The following is a 23276-nucleotide window of genomic DNA, read 5'->3' on the forward strand; positions in this document are numbered from 1 at the left end:
CCTTAAAAAGAGTGTAAAAAATAAAATGTTAGAAATTTAATGTCAGATGTCAGAAAACTTGGGGAGGCAGCTATTCGTATTTTTTGTTTCAAATTTAAAAGTGGGGTCATTTTTTCCATTTTTCCAACTAAATATAAAAAACAAAGATATTTTTCAATGATAATTTATAAAAAAAAAGTATTTTTTCAGAATATACGGGGGGGGGGGGGACACAAAATGAGTTCATCATTTTTTCTGTTAATACTCGTGTAAAGGTTAAATTAATTACAAGTTAGACCTAATTGAAAGATTGACGGTTAGTTCAGATTATTGAGTCAATTAGATAAGGCTAATCAACAGTCAGTTACTTCAATTAGCAAAAATAAGGATGTCCCTCCATTTACTGGATCAGCTAAACTGTGTGAACTAGAATATGGAATAAATCGCTAAGATTTTTTCCTCAAAGTAGGGAAGAAGTTACGGGTTTAATTTAATTTTTGAAAGTTCACTCTAACCTAAGAAAACAAAACAAAGATGTCTTAAAGGTACATAGGTGTTTCTGCATACACAGATTACAAATTTTGTGTAGTTTCAAACATATTCGTCCAACCCAATAAACATATTCATTAAAACATATACGAAGATACTCATGCAGTATGAGTTAAAAGGTTTTTTTTTACTGTTTTTTTTTTTTTTTTTTTTTTTCAATCTCGGTTGTGAAATTAGACATAACAAGAATGAAAAACGAGCAAAAATGAGGTTTATATTAGACATATTATGAACCTTTACTGTTTGGGCTATTGTCGAGGGGAAACTTTTTCTGGATTTTGTTAGTCTAGTGTCTTTATTACTCTTGAAAATAAAGTTAACCAATTTTATATATTTTACTGATTTCAATAGTTCTTTTTCTACTTAGTCTTTTCCTCTTTAAACTTAATTATAGTTAAAGTATGCACTACGGATTCAGTTCTACTTTTATTAAATTTTTGAATTTTATCAATGCAGTAGCTTTTGCTTTTTATACGTTATGCATTTTTATTCTTGCGAAATATCCTGAAGCAAAATTTGATCAATATGCTTGTGTCTAATTAGCTCGATTGCTATAGCATTCTGGAACATAGAAGCAGGCCATCAAGCTCTTCCAAAATAACGAACGGCGATGTTCTTGTAGATAATTTTATTGGTTGTTACAAGAATAAAATGTCAACGTTTCTGGATTCTGTAATGAGTGACGTGGAAATCTATGGATTTTTTATTTTTGTTATTTTGATGGGTGCTTAGTTTGGCTTCCTAGACTTATTTGGTGATGACTTTTTTTTTAATATATATTTAAATATTGCTCAAAAACAGGAGTTCAGAGTTCGTTTATTTAACAATAAATTTGCAACAAAAACAACTTTAATATAGCCTCTCCGGTAAGGACCCATGGCCAGGAAGTAACATGATAAAAAAGAAGAAGAAATATACCAAAAGAAAAGACAAAAAGAATAACGAAATCCAATCTCCCACCTCAAAATTTTCCAAAATCACAAGCTAGGCAGGGGAGCAGCGCATGATTTCAAATCAAACATTTAATAAAACTCAATTAACTCATTCTTAAACAAACATCCAAACCCAATCCAGAGAATCAACTCTAGGGGATACCGTAAAAAAACTCAATTTTTAACCAGAATTTCTTCTAGAAAGGAATAAATAATGAATTTCCGAACAAACAAAAAAAACTTCATAACTGAATTATATGGCAAATTAAAAGTTGTTTTATTAAATTGTGAAAATTTAGAGAGTTAAGGACGCGAACTGCTCTCCTTCCCACTTCTAAATACCCATAGAATAACTTATGCCTTTCAAACAGGGTATATGATAATTTATGCCATATTTTTAATATTTAGTTGACTCTGAAAAAATTGGTTGCAGTAGACTAAAAATAAATAGTGTAATAAGCTAATTAAAGAATAAATTACAAAAATGTCCGTTCAAGTTTAGAAAATCAAAAGGTAGGCTCATTATATCCTTAAAGTTTTGTTGCTGAATGATTGGAAAAAAAGAAATGCTTAGGGGGAAATGAATCTGAAAAAAAAACAACCATAAGTTTGTGCCAAATCATATAGAATTCTGTTAAGTTTGTTACTCCTAGTACCGGCTTCCCAAAAACTTACCGAGGGACATAGGGGGGAGGGGGTCGGATCGTCAAGACAACAGAATAAAATAAATTGTATGAAAGTTATTTGAAATTAAGACCGTAAAAATTGTGTAATTTAATGGTGAGAGCCCAAACAACTCTCTGGTTATGATTTATGTATCAAAACCCAAAAATTAAAGCAAATGTAATCTAAAATTCTAACTATAATATTTTCAAAAATATGTGATAAGTTGTGCTTAAAATATTGTGGCGCCCTAATCTATTTGACATTCTCATCCTTTGTAATGTACACGCATTAATTGAGAAATGTTCTGGCAACTCTTCTTTCATTGTTATCATCCCCACCCTGTGCTGCTTTCAATGGATTTAGCATTCTTTTTTATTTATAAAATACAAAAATTGTATTTTTCAGCTAGAATGCATATCCTTCTAGATATTGTGATTGTGTCCCACAGGTTCCCATGTTCTTCAGTTTATGATCCCTTTATTTTACACATGATGTATTTTCCGCCCCTCTCACGGTTTCAGCTTCACTTAAATGAATGATGTTTGATGTTCTCCTTAAATTCTATTAGTTTTTTATTATGATCAAACTGTCCCTGGATAAGGTCACACTTACTTTTGGGTAGTGGTAGCGTCCATTTTGAAAACCTATGATATACACAGTTCTCTGAAATGAGTTCCCCCATCACTTATGGTTGTTTTAGATCCTTCTAGGGGCAATAAAGATTTATTAGTAGATCTCAGAAAGAACACAAATGTACTTCTTTACTTCAGAGGAGTAGAAGAAGAGGCTGTTAGACTGAGCTTTTACCCTTCACATCTTTAAGAAGAACAAAAAAAACAACAAAATATTAAGATTGGGGCGGGATATAACACTTTTCTGGTGCAAATGACCTCCCCGTTGCTGCGTGTGTCCTTGTATTAGCTTTTTATACTGTTGATTGATTTTTGCAAAACATAGTAAACAGGGCTATTAAAACGGATGTCTTATATACGAAATATGAGAATTTTAATTTTAAAAATATCAAAATGAAGGATCATCCTTATTCATTAATTACGGATGTTTCTTATTCGAAAGGTCTGCAAAAAGGATTAATTTTGATGAAAGTCCTTATTCTTAAGTAAATGTATGTATGATAGCACTAGACCCTTAAGGTCCAAACCGGCAGTGCTGATCTCCGTTTCGTGGCCCTTCAGCCAGGAAGTGCAATGGAGAGTCTAGGGGCCAGCCTTCCTGTACTTTCGCACACACTTCCTGCTTACTTTCCCCAGATTTCTCCAGGTACCAATTTAGAGCTGGATCGACTCTGGCTAAGCTTACAGAGTCACACCACTGACCCGCGTCCGAAATCAAATAACTGGCCACGTCAGGAATCGAACCCATGTCCATTGGACAAAGAATTCTCAACCCAGCGCACGTCCACTTAGCCAGGACGGCGTTAAGTAAATGGATCTACTACAAATAATTTTCCTTGGTTTAGGTATCCAAGTTTGTCTGCAAAGATCCTTCCTTTAATGAAAGATTTCCTGATTGCCCTTCGTGCTAAGGATGATACACCAGCGCCATTGAGAGACTTCTCCAAAGAAGCAGAATCTGGGATCCTGGATTCGTTCAAAACTGAGGAAATTGCTAAACAGCAAATGATTACAACAAAACAATTGGGTAAGGTTTGAGTTCTTATATTAGAGCTAAATATATTAGATAAATGATATATTAGAACTAAAGCCCTTTTTTATTCTTATGTAGCAAACTCGGATTCGAGGAAATAAAATCTGTGATATACAAGTAGGACGTTGTTTGTTATAATAGGAAATAGGCAGGATGAATCACTTTCAAAAACTGGCTCTTTAATGTATTCGGGTTATTTTTTACCTTTTTTATACTTGTTTCGCATCAGTAATTAATTTTTTGAAATTATGCACTTCTTTTACCAGTCATTAATACTAAATGATTTAAAATAAGTAATAGTAATTAACTTTGAAGACATTATTCGTTTTGTGGTTAAGCCAGTAGTTGATTTTCAGTCACTGATTAGCTTTAAAAACTTTGAAAACATGCGCTTATTCTATCAATACTTCGTTTTTCAAATAATATTCAAATAGTACCAAGTAGTGTGAGTTGGTTGATAATTGCAAATGTCTCTTCACCGAGCAAGGGCGCCGGCAGAAAACTTTCCAGGGGGGTCAGACGCCAAAATAGCAGTGGTGGTTGGGTGACAGTTTAGGTGGTCTAGGGCACCAAACTACGACTTTACCCCGAAGAGAACGGATTTGCAATCAATATAAAATCCTGAGAAGCTAATTGATTTAAAAGTATTAATAACTATATTTTAGGCTTCCCAGTTGCAAAAAAAGGAATGCCACACAGTGGTAGTACTGGATTCAAGTTGATTCGCTTTATTAGTAATGAAATTATGCTACGTTTGGTGATCTGTACATTGGGTATCAGCTATAATGAGGGTGGTGTGAGTCATTGTTTTGGTGGGGATAGGGTGGGTTCCTACAAAAATACATTTTAATGGACAAACTGCTTACTCTTCATGAGTAAGCAGACATTTAGCTTCAGATAAATGTTGAAAGAGGAAGGGGAGAGTAGGAATTACTTAAAATGTTTCTCTAATATATTACATTCCCATATCTACCAGCACAGAGGTGGAAAAGGCAAGACAGGTCATCATCAGCCCTGCCATGAAACTTCTTTGGGGTGGCAAATACTGCTAGGAACTTAGTTTTCAGGAATTTTTAATGGTAATATTTTACTTTTTGTATTTATATGAAGTAGTTCAATGTGTTTAAAAAAATATATGTACTGCATTTATCGGTAAGAAAATCCTGTTGTAGAGCCTGTGCCATTAAGTTTAGTCTTACCCATCAAAAGCTACGAGCCTGAGAAAATTTGTCTGATTTTCGGATAAAGGGGGAAAGACCCTCTTGAAGTCATATAATTTTAATTAAAATCACACCATCAGATTCAGGGTATCAAAGAACCCTACTCTAGATGTTTCAAGCTTACATCTGCAAAAATGTGGAATTTTGTAATTTTTAACAGAAGATTAATTACGGATGCGTGTTTATTTTTTTTTTCCAGGGGTGATCGTATCGACCCAGTAGGCCTAGAACGTCGGGATAGGGTTCATTCTAATGGAAGTGAAAAGTTTTCGCGCCTTTTTTAAGTGACCAAAAACTGGAGGGCAACTAGGCCCCCTCCCACGTCACTTTTTTCCCAAAATGGTCCGATCAAAATTTTGAGATAGATTTTTTTTTCAGCATAGTTAAAAGGCCCAACGTTATGTGAAGTAGTTCAATGTATTTAAAAAAATATATGTAATGCATTTATCGATAAGAAAATCCTGTTGTAGAGCCTGTGCCATTAAGTTTAGTCTTACCCATCAAAAGCTACGAGCCTGAGAAAATTTGTCTGATTTTCGGAAAAAGGGGGAAAGACCCTCTTGAAGTCATATAATTTTAATTAAAATCACACCATCAGATTCAGGGTATCAAAGAACCATACTTTAGATGTTTCAAGTTCATATTTGCAAAAATGTGGAATTTTGCAATTTTACCAGAAGAAAAATCACGGATGCTTGTTTATTTTTTTTTTCCAGGGGTGATCGTATCGACCCAGTAGGCCTAGAACGTCGGGATAGGGTTCATTCTAATGGAAGTGAAAAGTTCTCGTGTCTTTTTTAAGTGACCAAAAAAATTGGAGGGCAACTAGGCCCCCTCCCACGTCACTTTTTTCCCAAAATCGTCCGATCAAAATTTTGAGATAGATTTTTTATTCAGCATAGTTGAAAGGCCCAGCAGCTATGTCTTTAGAGATAAAATGACCCCCTACAGCTCCTGGGGAAAGGTTTTAAAGTTATAAAAGTTTGCCCTTTGTTTTATTTGTTATTGGAAAGTATGCATACATTTTTCGGGTAGGGGGTGAGGACGAATTTTCTGCTGGAATAATTTTCAATGGAGAGGATGGTTTCCAGGGGGGAGAAATTTTCAGAAGAAATTTTACCCAGAGTGAATTGGGGAGAATTCAAACATGAAATTTCTTTATATGTCTTTGTTCCTCTTTACCAATTCAATTTTACGCATGGAGATGTTGAGAATAATTGTCCGGGGTAAATTTTCGCCAGGATTGAATTGTCCAGAGGATATTTCTATGGGGAGGGGATTTTCCTTGGAGGTGGAGCCAGGTATCCTGGCGTTATTTAAAGAACGATTGAAAAAAAGCAAGTTTTTTCAACTGAAAGTAAGGAGCAACATTAAAACTTAAAACGAACAGAAGTTATTACGCATATGAGGGGGGTTGCCCCCTCTTCAATATTTTGAGTTAGATCAAAATTTTGAGATAGATTTTTTATTCAGCATAGTTGAAAGGCCCAACAGCTATGTCTTTAGAGATAAAATGGCCCCCTACAGCTCCTGGGGAAAGGTTTTAAAGTTATAAAAGTTTGCCCTTTGTTTTATTTGTTATTGGAAAGTATGCATACGTTTTTCGGGTAGGGGGTGAGGACGAATTTTCTGCTGGGATAATTTTCAATGGAGAGGATGGTTTCCTGTGGGGAGAAATTTTGAGATGAAATTTTACCTTGAATGAATTGAGCAGAATTCATATACGAAATTTCACTGTATGTCTTGCTTCCTTTTGATCAATTTACTTTTACGCGTGAAGATTTTGAGGGTAATTATCCGGGTAAATTTTCGTCGTGGTTGGATTGCCCAGGGGGTATTTCTATGGGGAGGGGATTTTTCGCGGAGGTGGAGCTAGGTATCCTGGTGTGATTTAAAGAACGATAAAAAAAAAGCTTGTTTTTTCAACTGAAAGTAAGGAGCAACATTAAAACTGAAAACGAACAGAAATTATTCGCATATGAGGGAGGTTTCCCCCTCTTCATCGTGTCGCTTTTTGTGTTGAAGTTTAGATGTGGTCCTAATTCTTAACAAGACGGTTCCTAGAATACCTAGGCCGTTTAATTAGAACAATAAGAAACTTTTTTTTAAAATGTCAAAAAACAGTAGCTTGAAGAGCGAGGTATTGAGGAGGGGAAGCCTTCCTCATGTATGTAATAATATTTTTTTGTTTTAATTTTTAATGCTGCTTCTTATTTTCAGCTGAAGAAACAACTTTTGTTTCCTCTATCTAACGTAGCTAAAGAGACAAATAACTATACAAATGCAATGGAAAAGCTATGCCAATTAAAGTAAAAGTATACAAAAATTAAAAAAGTAAGTAGCTACAAAAAACACACAACAATAGTCTACTTACAAAAATTTGGATATAAACTCCTAGCATTAAGTTACAAATAAATAAATACAATCACTCCTATAAAAAAAAACAAAAAATGATAATAAAACACAAAAAAACGTATCCGTTCGGGGGGAAAATACAGAAATTCTTAGCATTCCGTTCAGGGGAAACATTTCTGATTGTAGTAACTTATCAGCTCATGGGTACTCTTGCAACGCAAGCAAAAGTAGAAGGCATGTTCTTACCGAAATTACCCCTTATTAATTTGTTTTCCTTGTGTTATAGTTATACGAACTTTCTTGTGTTCTAATAACTGCACTAATTACTAATAAACAAATACCTATTCAAGATCACCGTAAAAAGCTGATTCTTTGACGGATGAATGTTATCAATAATTAGGCTCTTATACTTGCGTTATTGACAAGGATCGTTATTTAATTACCATTCATTAATATAAATTTTTTTTTTTTTTTTTTTTTTTTCTACAACCAAAACATATAGAAAAACTGTTTTTTGAAAACTGATTAGGGGTTACTCAGTCACAAATTAGAACATATATATTTTACTTATTATGGGTCAAGATCTATTGGCAGGCAGCCAACAATGGGGCAACAAAAATTCTTCCATGGTTTTTCCCTATTCTGCTCTTTCCTTTGGTTTCCTTATAATTACTTTATAGTCCCAAATTTCCAGAGGGGACATGACACCCCTGCCTTCCCCCCCTTGCCGGCACCCATGTCACCGAGCCACTTACCCAGCTGGGGAATGGTGGATTGCGATCCCGGCTGATTCTGAGGCTGACTACCTGGCTAAGCCCTAATTGCTACTACTATCAACAACTCATTGCAAAACCTAGCCGCCTGAGGCCGACATAGCCGCGTACGCTCCTCCTCCATCCGAATCTATTAAAAGCTTCCCTCTTTACCCCTCCCAAGAAGTTTCGATCTCCTTTGAATCCTTTCATACGACCTCTTTCCACCCCGTTTGGAGACGACCTACTTTTTGTTTAGCCTTAGATGGATGGTCGACCAGAGCAATCTTTGGCAATCTGTCATCCTTCATCCGCAGAACGTGTCCTAGCCATCTCAACCTTTATCTCATAATAGCCCTAGAAAATTAGACAAATCCCAAATCATCTGTATATTCGAAGTCTGGGAGAGTTTTATCTTTTCATTTGATTCCATGGTCTCCTAATGCCTTTGCCGTATTCTTTAGGACAAAGTCGATCATGTAATGGCGATAGAAAGTGACCCTGGTTAACTCCTGATTTAGTACGAAACCAGCTAGTTACTTTATTTCCTACCTTAACCGTGGCATTATTAATATATTTATGGATGCTATATCGTACAAGGGTATGACCTTCATTAAAGCTCTCATATCGGCTGAATCAAACGCTTGTTCATTATCTATAAAATTAAGGACTAAAGGGGTCTGATGATTCAGGCTCTTCTCAATTATCAATTTTGAGAGTGAAAATTTGATCAATGCATTCTCTCCCGTTCCTAAAACCACATTGTTCTTCTGTTAAAGGTATCGTACAGCACTTCTAATTCTAAAAATAATCATCATACTAAGGAATTTGCTTCCTACTGAAAGCAAACTAACGCCTCTATAATTACCCCACTCACCCTTATCACCTTTCTTATAGAGGGGTTTAATTAAGGATTTCCTAAAATCGCTAGGTACTTCTCCTTTTCAAAAATCATATTCATAGTATTCAGTAATTTATCTCTAACCTTGTAACCGCCATTTTTCGAAAATTTATTTATCACACTCTCAGAACCTGAGGCCTTGCTGTTTTTAAATCGTTTTAGTACTGTCTCTAACTCTTCTCCGCTGCACTAGCTGACATGAAACCAAAATATTGGGTTCGTTTGGTCGTAGAAAAGAAGATTCATGCAGTCATCTCATCACTGATACCAAGATTTGACAAGCTTTTTGCTAATTATAGGCAACCACACCATACGATCAAACGTTTTTAAGGTAGCTGATGTAAAATAAAGCTTGAAAATCACTGAATTACGGAATATTGCGAAATGAAAAAAAAAAAAAACCAACGACTCTTGCAAATTTTTGCTGATGAAAGTGCTTTTAGTTTTGTCTTACCTCCTAGAGAATTAAGCAATCTGTTCTCCATATTCGATTTAAAATTTCAGTGTGGCTAGCTTTCTTCAGATTTTTACTTTCTTGTTAGAAAAATACTGACTACTGAATGAGAGCTTAGTCGAACAAACCTTGTCTGAGCGAGTGGGAAAACAAAAACAAAAAAGTAGGGTAATGAAAAAAGAAAGCTAGCTCCATTCTCTTTTAGTTTAGTGAGAATATTGAAAGGAAGAACGTGAATCATCTTTTTCCAAAAAGAATAACACAAAATCATATCATAAGAAAAACATTTTACAAGTAAGTTAAAAAGAAGAGTTTCAAAGAAATGTGTAAAATTAGTTCATTTACACCTGAAGGATCGTAATGAGACGCTGTATCTCGGTTCTAGTGTTGTGAAACATAATTTGACGTTGAGTCCGAGTTCTTGTTTATATACAAGATTAGGAGAGTTTATTGTTTAAGTTATATATGAGCTGAAATATTTCATTATTTTTGTCTCTTAGTTTGTAATGTAAGTTCTTAAACAGCTATGAATCACTTTCTAATTTATTTGACAGTTTTACTATTCCTCGCCAAACGACAAATGTTTGTACATAAATCAGGCAAACCTATTTTGCCTTCTTCAAAGTGAAAATTGAAAATAACAGTAAATTATGGGTGACTCGCAAAGTGCACAAATAGTGTTCCAATAATTTATGTATATGGATAAAGGGAAATATAATGAATTTACTTTTTTTTACTGACAGTTCTGACTTGTGTTGCTCGGGAATAAAATTTTTCGTATTCTTCTTCTAGTCATGTTCTAACCTTATCCTGATCTTTCTCATCTGAAACTTATTATTCATCGGGTTAAAGTTCCCACTGAAACTATTTTGAATGGGATTTATCTTCACATTTAAGTTATCTTTATTAAGTTAGCCCTTTAAGTTTATGTTTAGCCTATTTATTAAGTTAGGTTATCAAGTTTAACCCATTTAAGTTAGCCCTGGCTGGTTTAGCTCGGGGATAAAATTTAGCTTCTTTTTTTTCACTTGTCTTCTCGCCAAGTTCAAATCTTATTTTTCTGTTTCACGTCTTAAAGTTATTCCAGTTAATGTTTTAATCATATATTCTTCTAATGTTTCTTCGTCTTATAATCTCTTTTCCTTCTCCTGCTCATCTTATGTTTTTAGTTTTAATTCCTTCTTCTAATAAACTAATTTCAATATAGTTTGAGAAAAGAGCAATATAACTTCCGTTTTACCATCGCAACATAATGACACTGTAAATAATGAGCAACTTGAATGTGCCTTACTTATGTTTTTCAATTAAGGAAAGTGACAGAATCCTTTTCGCAAAAGAATCACTACATTAAAAATTCTAGAATAATACAGTGAAGGAGCACATGTTTTTGATTTTAAAATTTTTGCTCTTGCTAGTTTTTGAGTGAAAGAAGTTAAAAAAAAAAAATTTGCGATAATATGGTGCTTGAAATTCAAAGATAACTCTGGGCCTAAAAATAGAAGAAAGATAATTACCAAGGGGTGTCACCAGTTTGAATTGAAGTTATCAAGTATTTTGCAGTAGGGCATCAAAACATGGCTAATTGTAGAAAGAAAAAGCCAAGACAGATAGTCCAAGTAATTGAGAGGCAAATGTTTAAATGGCTGCACGGGTAAATGGCGAGAGTAAGTATGACTCTCTTATTGGACAAATACTTGTTTGTTGTCGCCAGCCTGCCTAGAGTCTCAGACTGGTTGACCAAGAATTTAACATTGACATAGGGCCGTTAGATTGCCTGGAATTAGAGACAAACAAAGCACCCCCGCCTATGGTCTTAAGAAGGTTGGCCAAGAATTTAGAATTGACACAGAACCGTTAATTTGCTTGAAATAACAGGCAGACAATCGTTTAAAGCCATCTTCATCTTCCGAATAGTACCTATTCATCAAAAAGTTCGTGTTAACGAATTGTAAGTAAGGAGCGATTCGGCTCAATAGTAACCGAAACTCTAAAAAACGAAATTTTGATGACAATAGATGTGTGAAAAGAATCGAATTTTAATGCTGATTTCAATTTTATAAGTTCCATTAAGTTTAGTCTTACCCACCAAAGGTTACGAGCCTAAGAAAATTTGCCTTACTTTCAAAAAAGGGGGAAACGCCACTCTAAATTCATAGAATCTTAATTAATCTCACACCATCAGATTCGACGTATCAGAGAACCCTAGTGTAGAGGCTTCAAGCTTCTATTTACAAAAATGTGGAATTTTATATTTTTTGCCAGAAGAAAGATTACGGATGCGATTTTTTTTCAGGGGCTATCGTATCGACCCAGTGGTCATAGAACATCGTGAAAGGGCTCATTCGAACGGGAATTAAAAGTTCTAGTGCCCTTTTTAAGTGACCAAAAAGATTTGAGCGTAAGTAGGCCCCCTCCCTCACCCCTTTTTTCCCCAAAACCCGTATGATTAAAATTTTGAGATAGCAATTTCGTTTATCATAGTTGAAAGGCCGAATAACTATGCCTTTGGATATAACATGACAACACCCACAGCCCCAGGGAAAAGGTCTTTAAGTTATAAAAATTGTTCATTGTTTACGCGTCGTATTTGTTATTGTGAAGCATTCATACATTTTAGGGTGGGAAGACGAATTTTCTGCTGGAGTTTTTTTTTTCACGGGGGAACTTTCCATGGGGAGGGAAGTTTCCAGGGGGTGAACTTGTCAAAGGAAGTTATACACTGGGGGATTTGGTCAGAATTCCTAGATACAATTCTTTTTTTATTTCTTGCTTTCGCTCTTCTGTCTCAATTTTACGCGTAGAGTTGTTAAGGGTTATTGTCCTGGGTAAATTTTCACCGGGATTGGATTATCTAGAGGATATATCCGTGGGGTGGGTATTTCTCCGTGGAGTTGGGGCCAAATTTTCTGGGATTATTTAAGATCGATCAGAAATTCAATAAAAAACGGTTTTTCAGCTGAAAGTAAGGAGCAACATTGAAACTCAAAACGAACAGAAATTATTACTTATATGAAGGGAGTTGCCTCCTCCTCAACACCTCGCTCTTTACGCTAAAGTTTGAATTTTTTCCCAATTCTTTAAGAACGACTCCTGAAACACAAGGGTCGTTTAATTGGAACAATAAGAAGCTTTTTTCAAAAGTATTAAAAAACTTTAGCGTAAAGAGTGAGGTGTTGAGGAGGAGGCAACCCCCTTCATATTAGTAATAATTCTTATTCGTTTTAAGTTTTAATGTTGCTCCTTACTTGTAGTTGAAAAAACTTTTTTTTTTTAATGTCCTACAAAAATAGAGAAGATAAGGGGGGGGGGATATAAAGAAAGTGAATGTAATCTAAGTGAATATTTCGGCTGTGCAAGCAACTGCCGTCATCAGCGATATACAATATAAAACAGATAAAAAGAGAACAAACTTGCTCAACAAATCTCATAAATAAAACAAATTTCAAGACTAGAATAATAAAATAGGTTTTGAAAGTCTCAGGTTCCTCACCTCACATAGGTTCAGCCAAGACTGACAAAAAAACTGTTCATTCATGCTATTTTTGTATTTTGTATCGCGTTCATTCTGATTGGCTCCTAATTTTCTGTATTAAATCAGTTTTATAATTAAGTTTCTGTACATACGGTTGAGCGTGTACTCACCCAAAAGCTTTAGCAGAAATTTCATTATGTGTCTACCGTTAAAAATGTTCGATTTTTTAGACATGCACACGGGAGATGGAGGGAGGGGGCTTCATGTGATTGGTAAAAACGAACAGTAGTTAATATCAGCAAAACAATTTATTTTACTTAAAGAACGTCAGTTTTGAAGCTAAACTGTCCCTTCCTGTTCCATTTGTTTACAGAAGCAAATGGCTCAGTTTTTGGAGAGATGATGGGAAAAGAAACAGTTGATTAACTTGATGAATGCCTGGTACTGGTTTTATCATCTCAGAGTAAGCCAGTGAAAAAGGGGAATGATAGGAGTCTCTTTCCATTCAAAGTGGTTAATTTATATACAGCTTCTTTTCCAAATTGACACACAAATGTAGTGGTTAAAATAACGGAGCGTTATCCTGCAAATTGGCTTTATCATATATGCAAATGATGTCTGTGTGGGAAAATTATCACTTACTGTTACAAGTAACGGTTACCTTTAGTACAAAGCATTCTGTGGCCTACGCGAATATGCCTGCTGAGAAAATATGGGCTTTATTCTTTGCTACCTGCTATGAAATTCCTGCTTTCTTCAAGTTTTTTCTTATGTCTTCCCACCCGTTCGTGTCTTCTTTTTGCTTGGCCGCAGCTGAATTGACAAAAAGCATATTTCTATCATCACTCATTCATGAAGCTTTACTTAGTCATCTTTACCTAGTTTTCATTGTAGATGGACACAGTTGGATCGAACCACATTTTTAAACAGCTTTTTGTTATATGTATTTAGTGGGCATTGTTTTTGTCACATATATTTTAGTGGACATTTTTATGACCATCCTCTTTGTGTCAGGCCCGCAGCTTTGTCGAATTGTGGCACAGATTTTTGTCACATATATTTAGTGGACATTTTTATGACAATTCTCTTTGTGCCAGGCCCACAGCTTTGTCAAATTGTGCCACAGATTTTTGTCAAATATATTTAATGGACATTTTTATGACAAATCTCATTGTGCCAGGCCACTAAAGACTTAGGGTCTAAAATGAAACTCGTCAATCATTTACTTGAATTATCTCCCTAAAATTGTGTCTGTTAAACTTCCTTTTAAAGGAATTAAGAGCCGGGTTTTCAGGAATAACATTTCTTGGAGATCATTCCTATTGGAGATTCCTATTGGATCTTTAAAAGCTTTTACTTTTATCTTCTAAAATAATCTGTTTATTGACATTCTACCTACTATTTTTTATGCTAACCCTGAATTATATATTCGAGTCTTTTTTGATTTGTCACGTTTTTTTTAATGTCCGAACGGCTAATGGTCTTAGATTAGCATGAGCAATGTGAAGGGAAAAAAAAATCTGTAGTTTCATTCCTGAATGGATTCTTTTGAATTGTCTTTCCTAAGGATAGTTTTGGGTACCCGGCTGACAGACCGTGTTTCAATCAGTGGGCTGTGCAAAAAGTGTGGTTCAATCCCGCTTTCTAGGGCTATAATGAGAGAAAGGTTGAGTTGTCTAGGGCACGTTCTGCGGATGAAGGATGACAGATTGCCAAAGATTGTCCTTTTCGACCAACCGTCTAGGGCTAAACCGAAAGCAGATCGTCCGGGGTTGGGAGGGAGGATGTCGTAAAAAAAGATTTAAGGAAAACGGGAACTTATTGGAACGGTGTAAAGAGGCTTTGAATAGATTAAGATGGAGAAGGAATGGGCGTAGCTGCGTTGGCCTCAGGCGGCTTGGTACTGCCCTGGTTTATTAGTAGTAGTAGAATGGAAAAGCCACACCACGCATAGAGATAGGGGTTAAAAACGCAACTAATATCAGTCCTAAATAAAAAAAAAAAAAAATCCTAAATCCACCTTTCACATCTATGTCTGCGGAGGAATTAATCTGCTTCCACAATCTACGGGTCGTATCTCTCAAATTGGCATGGGTAAATAAACATTTGGATGTGGACATTCTATTTAAGCCGCCTTGTTAATGCAAAAGCCTTTCAGTATTTAAACCCTCAAACGACGCTATTTTTATTCATATCGGTGCGTCAATTGCCTGCTAGCAGAATACAATATGCAGTAGAATTAGAAGCGGGGAGAGCAAAGCCTTGTTTTCTGGGAGCAGGTTCCAGCACGGGTTGACGCCCAGCTCTGCATCATGCATTTTTATAACTCTAAGACTGGTTGATATTCCACATATCTCCATACAGCTATTGGAATTGGATCAAGAAATGTAGAAATATTCAGTTTATCCAGCCCAATTTTCAGTTCATTTATGTTTATTATAATCATTGATTCATTAATATATTTTCTATGGGCAGAATACAAATAGCTAGAAGATCTTAGAAGTGGTTAGAACAAAGCTTCGTTCTCAGAGAGCAGGTTCCAACACGGGTTGACGCTCAGCTCTGCAGCATTTGTTTTTATAACACTTGGCTCACCACAAATCTCCTACAAACCATTTTCAGTCACTGTATCCTCTCTTGTTCAATCTGGAAGTGTTTAAATACTTAGTTCAAACTTGGAGTTCTAGAATTTTGGCGTTCAGTTTCAAAAATTAACCTCAAAGGGGAAACTAATTACAGTAATGACTGAAATGAAAATTAATGAGAATCTGAAACAATATTTATTAACAAATTTCTGTACGATTCTTGATGTTAGTAAATGATGTTTGTATGGGAAATCATCTACTGTTTCCAATAACGATTGTATGGAGTCTAATGTCGATCTAAATCAGATTGCAAAGTAGGGTCGAATACCCCTATTCGTACTGTGGAGTAACATTTCTCTATTATTTATTTTTATTGATGTTTCGCCTAGTCTTATTAAACCGGTAACGATGGTATGGAGGTATGTGGACCAGTCCTTTCATCGATTTGACAATAAATAAAAATCTTTAGTTCTTGAGCACCAGTTCAGGTCCTGCAGTTTTAAAAACCAACTTATTCTCAGCCTCCCCGTCATAAAAGTACTTATTCCTAATCAAGGCCGTATCCAGGGGGGTAGGGGGTTTGACCCTCCCCCCCCGGAAATGTTTGTCTGACTCGTAAAACCTAACAAAAATGGATATAACGAAATTTTTTTATGCATTTACTGAGTTTTGTGTCACCTCCCCCCCCCCCCCGATAATCATCCTTGTGTAAAAACACCCCCTTAAAAAAAATCCTGGATACGGCCCTGTTCCTAATTCACTTAAATGTTTCGTGGTTCTATCGTTCACATACGGTTCTTTATTAAACAGAAACTTGAAAAAAATTCTTCTAAACCTATTAAGGGTTTCAATAGGGTTTCAATGCTTTTTTTTCGAAAATTAAAGATTCCAACAATTTTGATGGGTTAAAAAATTGTGAGGCTATTCCAAAATTCTGGTAAACAACTCAGTCCACAATATATGGTAGACATATTGCTGAATACCAACCAGATCACAATGTATCCAGCTTAGCATACTAGGGGAAAGAAAACACCAAAAAAATATATAAGATTCTTATGTTTTTCAGAGAAAGATCGTGCTCGTAAATTGGCTTCAAAGAAGCTTCGCTTGGGCTACAAAGACGAGAAGCCAGCATACTTGAGCAAAGAAGACTCGGAGGCTTTTACCAAAGGATATAACAAGGCTCCTAAACAAGTTGAAGTAAAGAATGTAAGATGGTTATTTATGTTTTTGCTTTAATGAGGTAAAAATTTGAATCAAAAAGATAGTTTAACAGTTTTAATTTTCCCCCGGAACCAAACCGAATTTTTAATCTTTTTTTTGTATCTTGGTCAAAAAAGAATCTACTACTACTACTAACAACTAACTGCAACACGAGGCTGCCTGTGGCCAACACAGCTACGTACGCTCAAGACGATACAAATTTGACTTTAACAATGACTTTATACAATTTTAATTTTTGTCTCCCAGAACCTCCAGAATTTCAAAATAGTTATTGTTTCTTGGTGAAAAAAAAAATTGCAAAAAGTTCTTGGTATAAAATTAATTAAAGAAGTAAACTTCAAATATAAAGGAAAAAATTTAATTTTGCAAAGGAAAGCAAAGCACTGTGTGAATTTTAGGTTGTGTAAACAAACACAATTGCATTTCAAATTTAATTGATGAAATACGAATGGGTCCAATGTCAACCTTAACTAGATTAAAACTAGGGTCGAACACCCTTATTCTTTCTATAGAGTAAGTTTTTTTTTTATTATATTAATGTTTCTCCACAACATAAAAATTTACTGCTAAACCTAAGTCAGAACAATACAGTAAAATCAACATGCTTCTAATCGAGCCAATTTCTGGCATTAGTATTTAGTAAAATCAAATCAGGTCGGGCGTTAATATTTTAGCTACTTTAAGAGATTTAATTATTATTTCAGCTCATTGTGAAATATCAGTGAAAATGCCAGAATCCTATTATCATTTACAGTTGGTATATTCTTTATCTGGCCAAATCACTTTTTTTCTCCCTTTTTTTGTCTGCTTAATCTCTTGAGCGTAAAAACTGCAAAGAGAAAGGAACTTACTTTATCGGAATCAAGCCAGAACTCTTACCTACAAAAAAGTAATATTGATATCTGATGATTGATGTGGAGTGGTGTTTTTTGGAATGCGTCACTAGAGAATTCAGACTAAGAAATATGATTTCTTGCTCCTTCAATACTGTTTTAGATTAGATTTATTTATTTTACATGTGTATAGACAACATTATGCAGAACCAAGCTCCAAGGGTTGTTGGCAGCAAGTGGCAGTCTTGTCTACACTACATACTGTGGTATTGATCAGGGGTGCCAACTCACAAAAATCTGAAGGAGGGTGGATTTTTTTTTTTTTTAATAAGAATACCCCCCCAATTTACAGGGGGTACCTCCCATAACACCCCTGGCAAATCTGTTTTTCGACACTCTAATTATCATTCCTACACGATTCACACATAAACCTCAAACATTCTACTTACGTAAAACACGAAACATTCTAGTATCATTACGAACATCACTATTATTCTTTTGCAAGGAAAATCTCCCCGCTGCAGCTTTGAACGATGCCAAACTACTTAAATCTTAATTGCAGCTGGAATTATGTCCCGAATAGAAGAGGCATATTTCTAATATATAATAAGCTTTAGTCGCATATCTGAAGTTACTCGTCTGTTGCTTCTACTTTTTTGTACTCCTCAGTTTACTCATTGCTCTAAAGTCTCCGGTTTTCATTTACCGTTTTATGGGCAAAATGGAAAGTAAATCAACCAGTGAAAGTGCGAGAGGACTCTTTTTAATTGCAAGGAAAGTCGCTCTCGCATTGGATAATTGGTCTGGTATTTTGTAAGGAAAAAGACAAATGAAAGCAAGGCTTTACTCGATAAGACAGCAAAAGTGAGTGGCGATGTAGCTGACGAAAAAAAAAAAAAAAAAAAAAAAAAAATTAAAGTGTGTGAATTACTTTTCTTCGTTTCAAAATTATGAAGCTTTTAGGGCAGTACAACATTTTTGTCAGTGTTGCCATGTTTAACTATGGATATAACTAACCGAAACTAATTAGTTAAATTGACATCACTTTTGGTCGGTAAAAATTTAAGCATTAATATATTTTTTTTTTTTTTGTTCCGAGAACAACTACGCCTTCAAAGGAAAGCTCCACCTCCTTAAGATGTTTGGTGCCATATTTTTGCATTATATATATATATATATATATATATATATATATATATATATATATATATATATATATATATATATATATATATATATATTTGTTTTTTTTTTGTGTGTTTGGCACCCACTACTACCAAAAAACGGCATAACTACATATGGTGGTCTTCTTCACTTAAAATTGAACTACTAATTTTCCTCATTTTTTAAGATATATATGGTTGTGTAAGTTTCCACTTAACTAATTAAAATACACGTTTTTTTTTCACTGTCCTTGGTGCTTAACGAAAGCGTAAATATGGTTTTGTAGCTTTTATAGATTCATGTAACCAATATAGAGTCTAATTTGCCCAATTATACTAGTTATAATTATCGTTTAAGATTGAAATCGGATCAGCTGAAATTCAAGCTGCTATCACAACCTCGGACGAAGTTTCTCTGTCCACTTTATCTTCAGCAAGCACTGGCTATTCAAAGGAAAAATCTAGTGATGCTCTAAGTGGACCATCCCACCCAGCTTATGTTCCTCACATACAGGAGAGGGCTCACATTGCACATGCACAACTTCATGACCTTGGGCATTCTGAACCGGTTAGTATTCTTAATTCTTCTTTCCGTGCATTATTGTTTACTATCGTTATCATCCACTCCTTTTTTACATTATAAATAAGCGACCAAAAAAAGGAAAAAGAAAATCCTAGATAAGGAGAAAATGTCAATTTTATTTAATGAAATCAATCTATTAAGAAAAGAATAGAGAGAGAAAGGCAGCACTTTTGGACTTGTGCAAAAATACTCCTTGTTTGTTTCTCAGTTTTTTTTTTCTGTTTAAAATTTGGTAAGGAGGTCTCCACACGGGGTTTCTTTGCAGCGGCAATAGTAGGCTTCAAAATTCATTTCCTTTTATTTAATGAAATCAGTTTATTAATAACTTTTTAGTTTTTATTATCATTCTGTCATTGCTCTTTTTTGTCATTGCCCCCGCAAGCTTATTGATTTTTCTATTTTCGTTTGTATAAATTATTATTGTATTGCCACTATTATTAAGACATTTTGTAGCTACAATTTTTCTCATGGCTTTCTAAGAAGCTTCTCATATGGAGTACTTTCTACGATGTTTTTTCATATCTTTTTTTATCCAGTTTTCATCCCTGGCGGATTTAGGGGGTGCCCCCCCTGAGATTTTTTCTGGTGCCCTCATTCCTTTTTTTCTGTTTCTCACTCTTTTCTTAAAAAAAATTTGTCAATTTGGTTTATTACTGGCGCCCTTGGCACATTCCCCCCCCCCCCCCTCCCAAGATTTTGCTCTAGATCCGCCCTTGGTCTTGATAATCACTTTCTAATATTATACTATATCTGAATAATAATAATTTACTCGCATGCCCATAATTGTTACTGTTGTTACTTTTTGAAAATATTAGAATACAACTACCTATCTAAAACTGTTTTTAAAAATGCCTGGTTTTGACTACTACACCCCCTGAACTTTTCTTGTCTTTTCCATTTGGTCTTCTTCCTAATGAATAAGTTTTTCATCAGGTTAGGTTGTGGTAACAATAATCTACAGCTTCAAGTTTATGTCAGAGGCAACGCTGTAGTGTTGCCTATAGTAAAGGCCATACGGCTCCAATGTTTTATTATTTATTAATTTATTATTATTTTTTCCAGAGGCACTTCATACGGAAGGGGTCGGCGTAGAAACTTCAAAGGGGGCTCATTTGTTGGGAAATCGACATTTCTTTGTCCCTTTTTAATATGCGAAATTTTTTGTTGGGCAACGCGCCCCCCCCTCCCCCACGCCCATAATTCCCCCATACACATCCAATCAAAAATTTCGAGATAGCCATTTTGTCCACCGCATTTGATTTCCAGATAGAAAATATCTTTTTGAGGAGGACACTCCCCCACAACCCTCAGGGCAAGAGTTTTAAGTTATGCCCTGGGGTATATAAGGTTTTTATTGAAGGCGTTGTCGTATAAACTTCAAAACAGGCTCTTTCGATTGTAAATTCAAAGAGATAGTGCCCTTTTTAATCGTCGAAAGTGATTGGTGGGCAAATAGCCCCCCCCCCCCACACACCTGTAATTCCCTCACACGCTTCAAATATAAATTTTAAGATATCCGTTAGGTTCAGCATAATCAATCTCCAGACATAAAATATTTTTTTGTACAGGAAACTCCAAAATAGCCATCAGGGCAAAGGTGTTAAGTTATACCCTTGGGTCAGATAAGGTTTTTATAGAAGGCGTTGTCGTAAAAACTTCAAAGGAGGCTCATTCGATTAGAAATCGAGAGTTCTAGTGCCATTTTTAATAGTCGAAAATGGTTGGAGGGCAACTAGTCCCCCCGCACGCCCATCATTCCCCCACACACATCCAATCAAAATTTTGGGATAGCCATTTTATTAAACGTAGTTTTAAGTATTGGAAATTAGGTCTTTGAGGATGATAACTCCCCCACAGCCCTCAGAGCAAGGGTTGTAATTTAAGAATTCTCCGAATCCTTCCCATTATTTCTTATGGAAGGGATGCTCGTATAAACTTTAGAAAGGGCTCATTTGACTGAAAATTGAAAGTTCTTGTTCACTTTTTAAGAGTCACAAGAGATTGGAGGGTAACTAGCCCCCCCCCCACTCCTCCACGCCTTAAATGCAACAGATAAAAATTTTGAGTTAGACATTTTGTTAAAATAGTTCAAAGTTCTAATAACAAAAAACTCCGGTGTCGACACAGCCCACCAGGGCACGGGGATAGGCGTTGTAAGTTATGCCCTGGGGGCATATAAACAATCATTAAATTAACAATCAGTACAAACAAACATACAATAGATATTAATGTAAATTAATAAATAAATTTCTGCTGGGTGGAATTTATCGCGGGGGACCTATCATCAGGAAAAGAAAATGTTCTTTGAGGGGGGAGGAATTTCCCAGGGCTGGATTTTTCAAATGTAAAGAATTCAGGGAGGGGACAACTATACCAATTGGACATTATACTAAATTTTACTTCTGAAAGTAACGGGAATAAAGAATCAACGGAAATGTCAGAGATAGGACTTCAGATTCCTTTAGACGATTTTGTTCGTGTCTTTTGAAAAAAGACATTTTAAAAAGACAGATTATTTTCATTTGTATTACTTTCTCTGTGGCTGCTCAATTACGCTTGTGAGGTGGAAGACTTCCCCTCACCACTGTCTACGCTAAGGTTTCAGTTTTTATCTCGAGGCTTACAAATGAACGCAATGCGATAAAAGTATAACTCAAAATAATATATATAGAATAATATATGCACCAAACACAGAACAATTAATCAAAATTGCATATTGTGAGTTGAGGCTCACGCAAATCATGGCACAGGGGGCTCACCATTCCACAATCTATGAAATCAATCCTGCAATAACTGAAAATATAAAGTATTTTTGAATATTTTAACGTCTTCCACAACTCAAACGGCCCAACTTTCTACAGCCCAATGAGTCTGTCTAATGTCCTAAATCGGGAACGGAGGAGATAAGTGAAGTTCCGCCACGTATTGGATAAGTCTCCAACCTTCCCCTCCCCCTCTCCTACTGTCTACGCTAAAGTTTTCTTCTTTATGCCCAGTACGCCACCCCCACCCCAAAGACTTTAACAAGGTAAAGTTTTGTATGGGAAGAACACATAGTAAATCTATTATAATTATCCAATTATAAGGTTAAAATACATACTCTGTGATAGATGCAAAATTGCTTTGGCACATAAATCCTATTAAGATCAAATCCAAACAGTCGTGATCCCTTTGTGTCAGCAACTGAAATGGTCTAAACCCCTTGTTGGAGCTATTTTTTCAATCCATTCATTGTTGTCAAGCGCTGTCCACAAGTTATGCAAGCTGTCTATTGTTCATATATAAGGTTTTTATCAAGGAGGTAATCGTAAAGACTTTGAAAAAATCCTCATTCGATTTAAATTGAAAGTTATAGATCCGTTTTTTAAAATCAATAATAATCGGACAGTAAGCACCCCCCCCCCCCCCATGCCATAAAAACTTGAAACTTTTTGCAATCAAAAATGAACAAAAATTAATTAAAAAAAACTTTCCGAAAATAAGTTTTTCGAATAAAAGTAAAGGTCATTTTAAACTTAAGCTCAGGAGATACAAATACCTTTTTTTATTAAAACTAAAAATCACCGGAAATTATTATTAAAGAATAAATGGAACCCAAAACGAATAGAAATTAAATAAACAATCATAGCAAAAAACATACAACAAGTAATAATATAAATGAATAAATAGATCTTAAAGCGAGTAATGGTTACTCGCTTGAATATGAAAACCAAGCTTAAAACGAAAAAAAATATTTTGCTATTAAAGTATAAATGAAACTTAAAACGAACAGAAGTTAAATAAACAATCAATGCGAACAAACATACAATATATATTAATGTAAATGAATAAAAAAAATCTTAAAACGAGTGAAACTTAAACTGAACATGCAAATCAAGTTTGAATCGGATAAAAATAACTACAAACAGTAGTTTGGGTATCGCCTCACTGCAGAAGCCTAAAA

At 35.1% G+C, this 23276-nt stretch overlaps 1 protein-coding gene across 1 annotated transcript in view; it reads left to right on the top strand.

Annotated features, from left to right (window-relative positions):
* Positions 1 to 23276, top strand: part of Appl (amyloid-beta-like protein) — a 167535-nt gene that overhangs the window by 142564 nt on the left and 1695 nt on the right. The window contains exons 10-12 of the mRNA XM_089092083.1: positions 3604 to 3785; positions 16597 to 16739; positions 19109 to 19318. Of these exons, the coding sequence (XP_088948209.1) occupies positions 3604 to 3785; positions 16597 to 16739; positions 19109 to 19318 (535 nt within the window). The remainder of the gene's footprint in view (positions 1 to 3603; positions 3786 to 16596; positions 16740 to 19108; positions 19319 to 23276) is intronic.

The sequence above is a fragment of the Artemia sp. Qi Xiang Cuo genome, chromosome 7 (assembly GCF_049724085.1).
Source record: "Artemia sp. Qi Xiang Cuo chromosome 7, ASM4972408v1, whole genome shotgun sequence".
NCBI classification, from domain to species: domain Eukaryota; kingdom Metazoa; phylum Arthropoda; class Branchiopoda; order Anostraca; family Artemiidae; genus Artemia; species Artemia sp. Qi Xiang Cuo.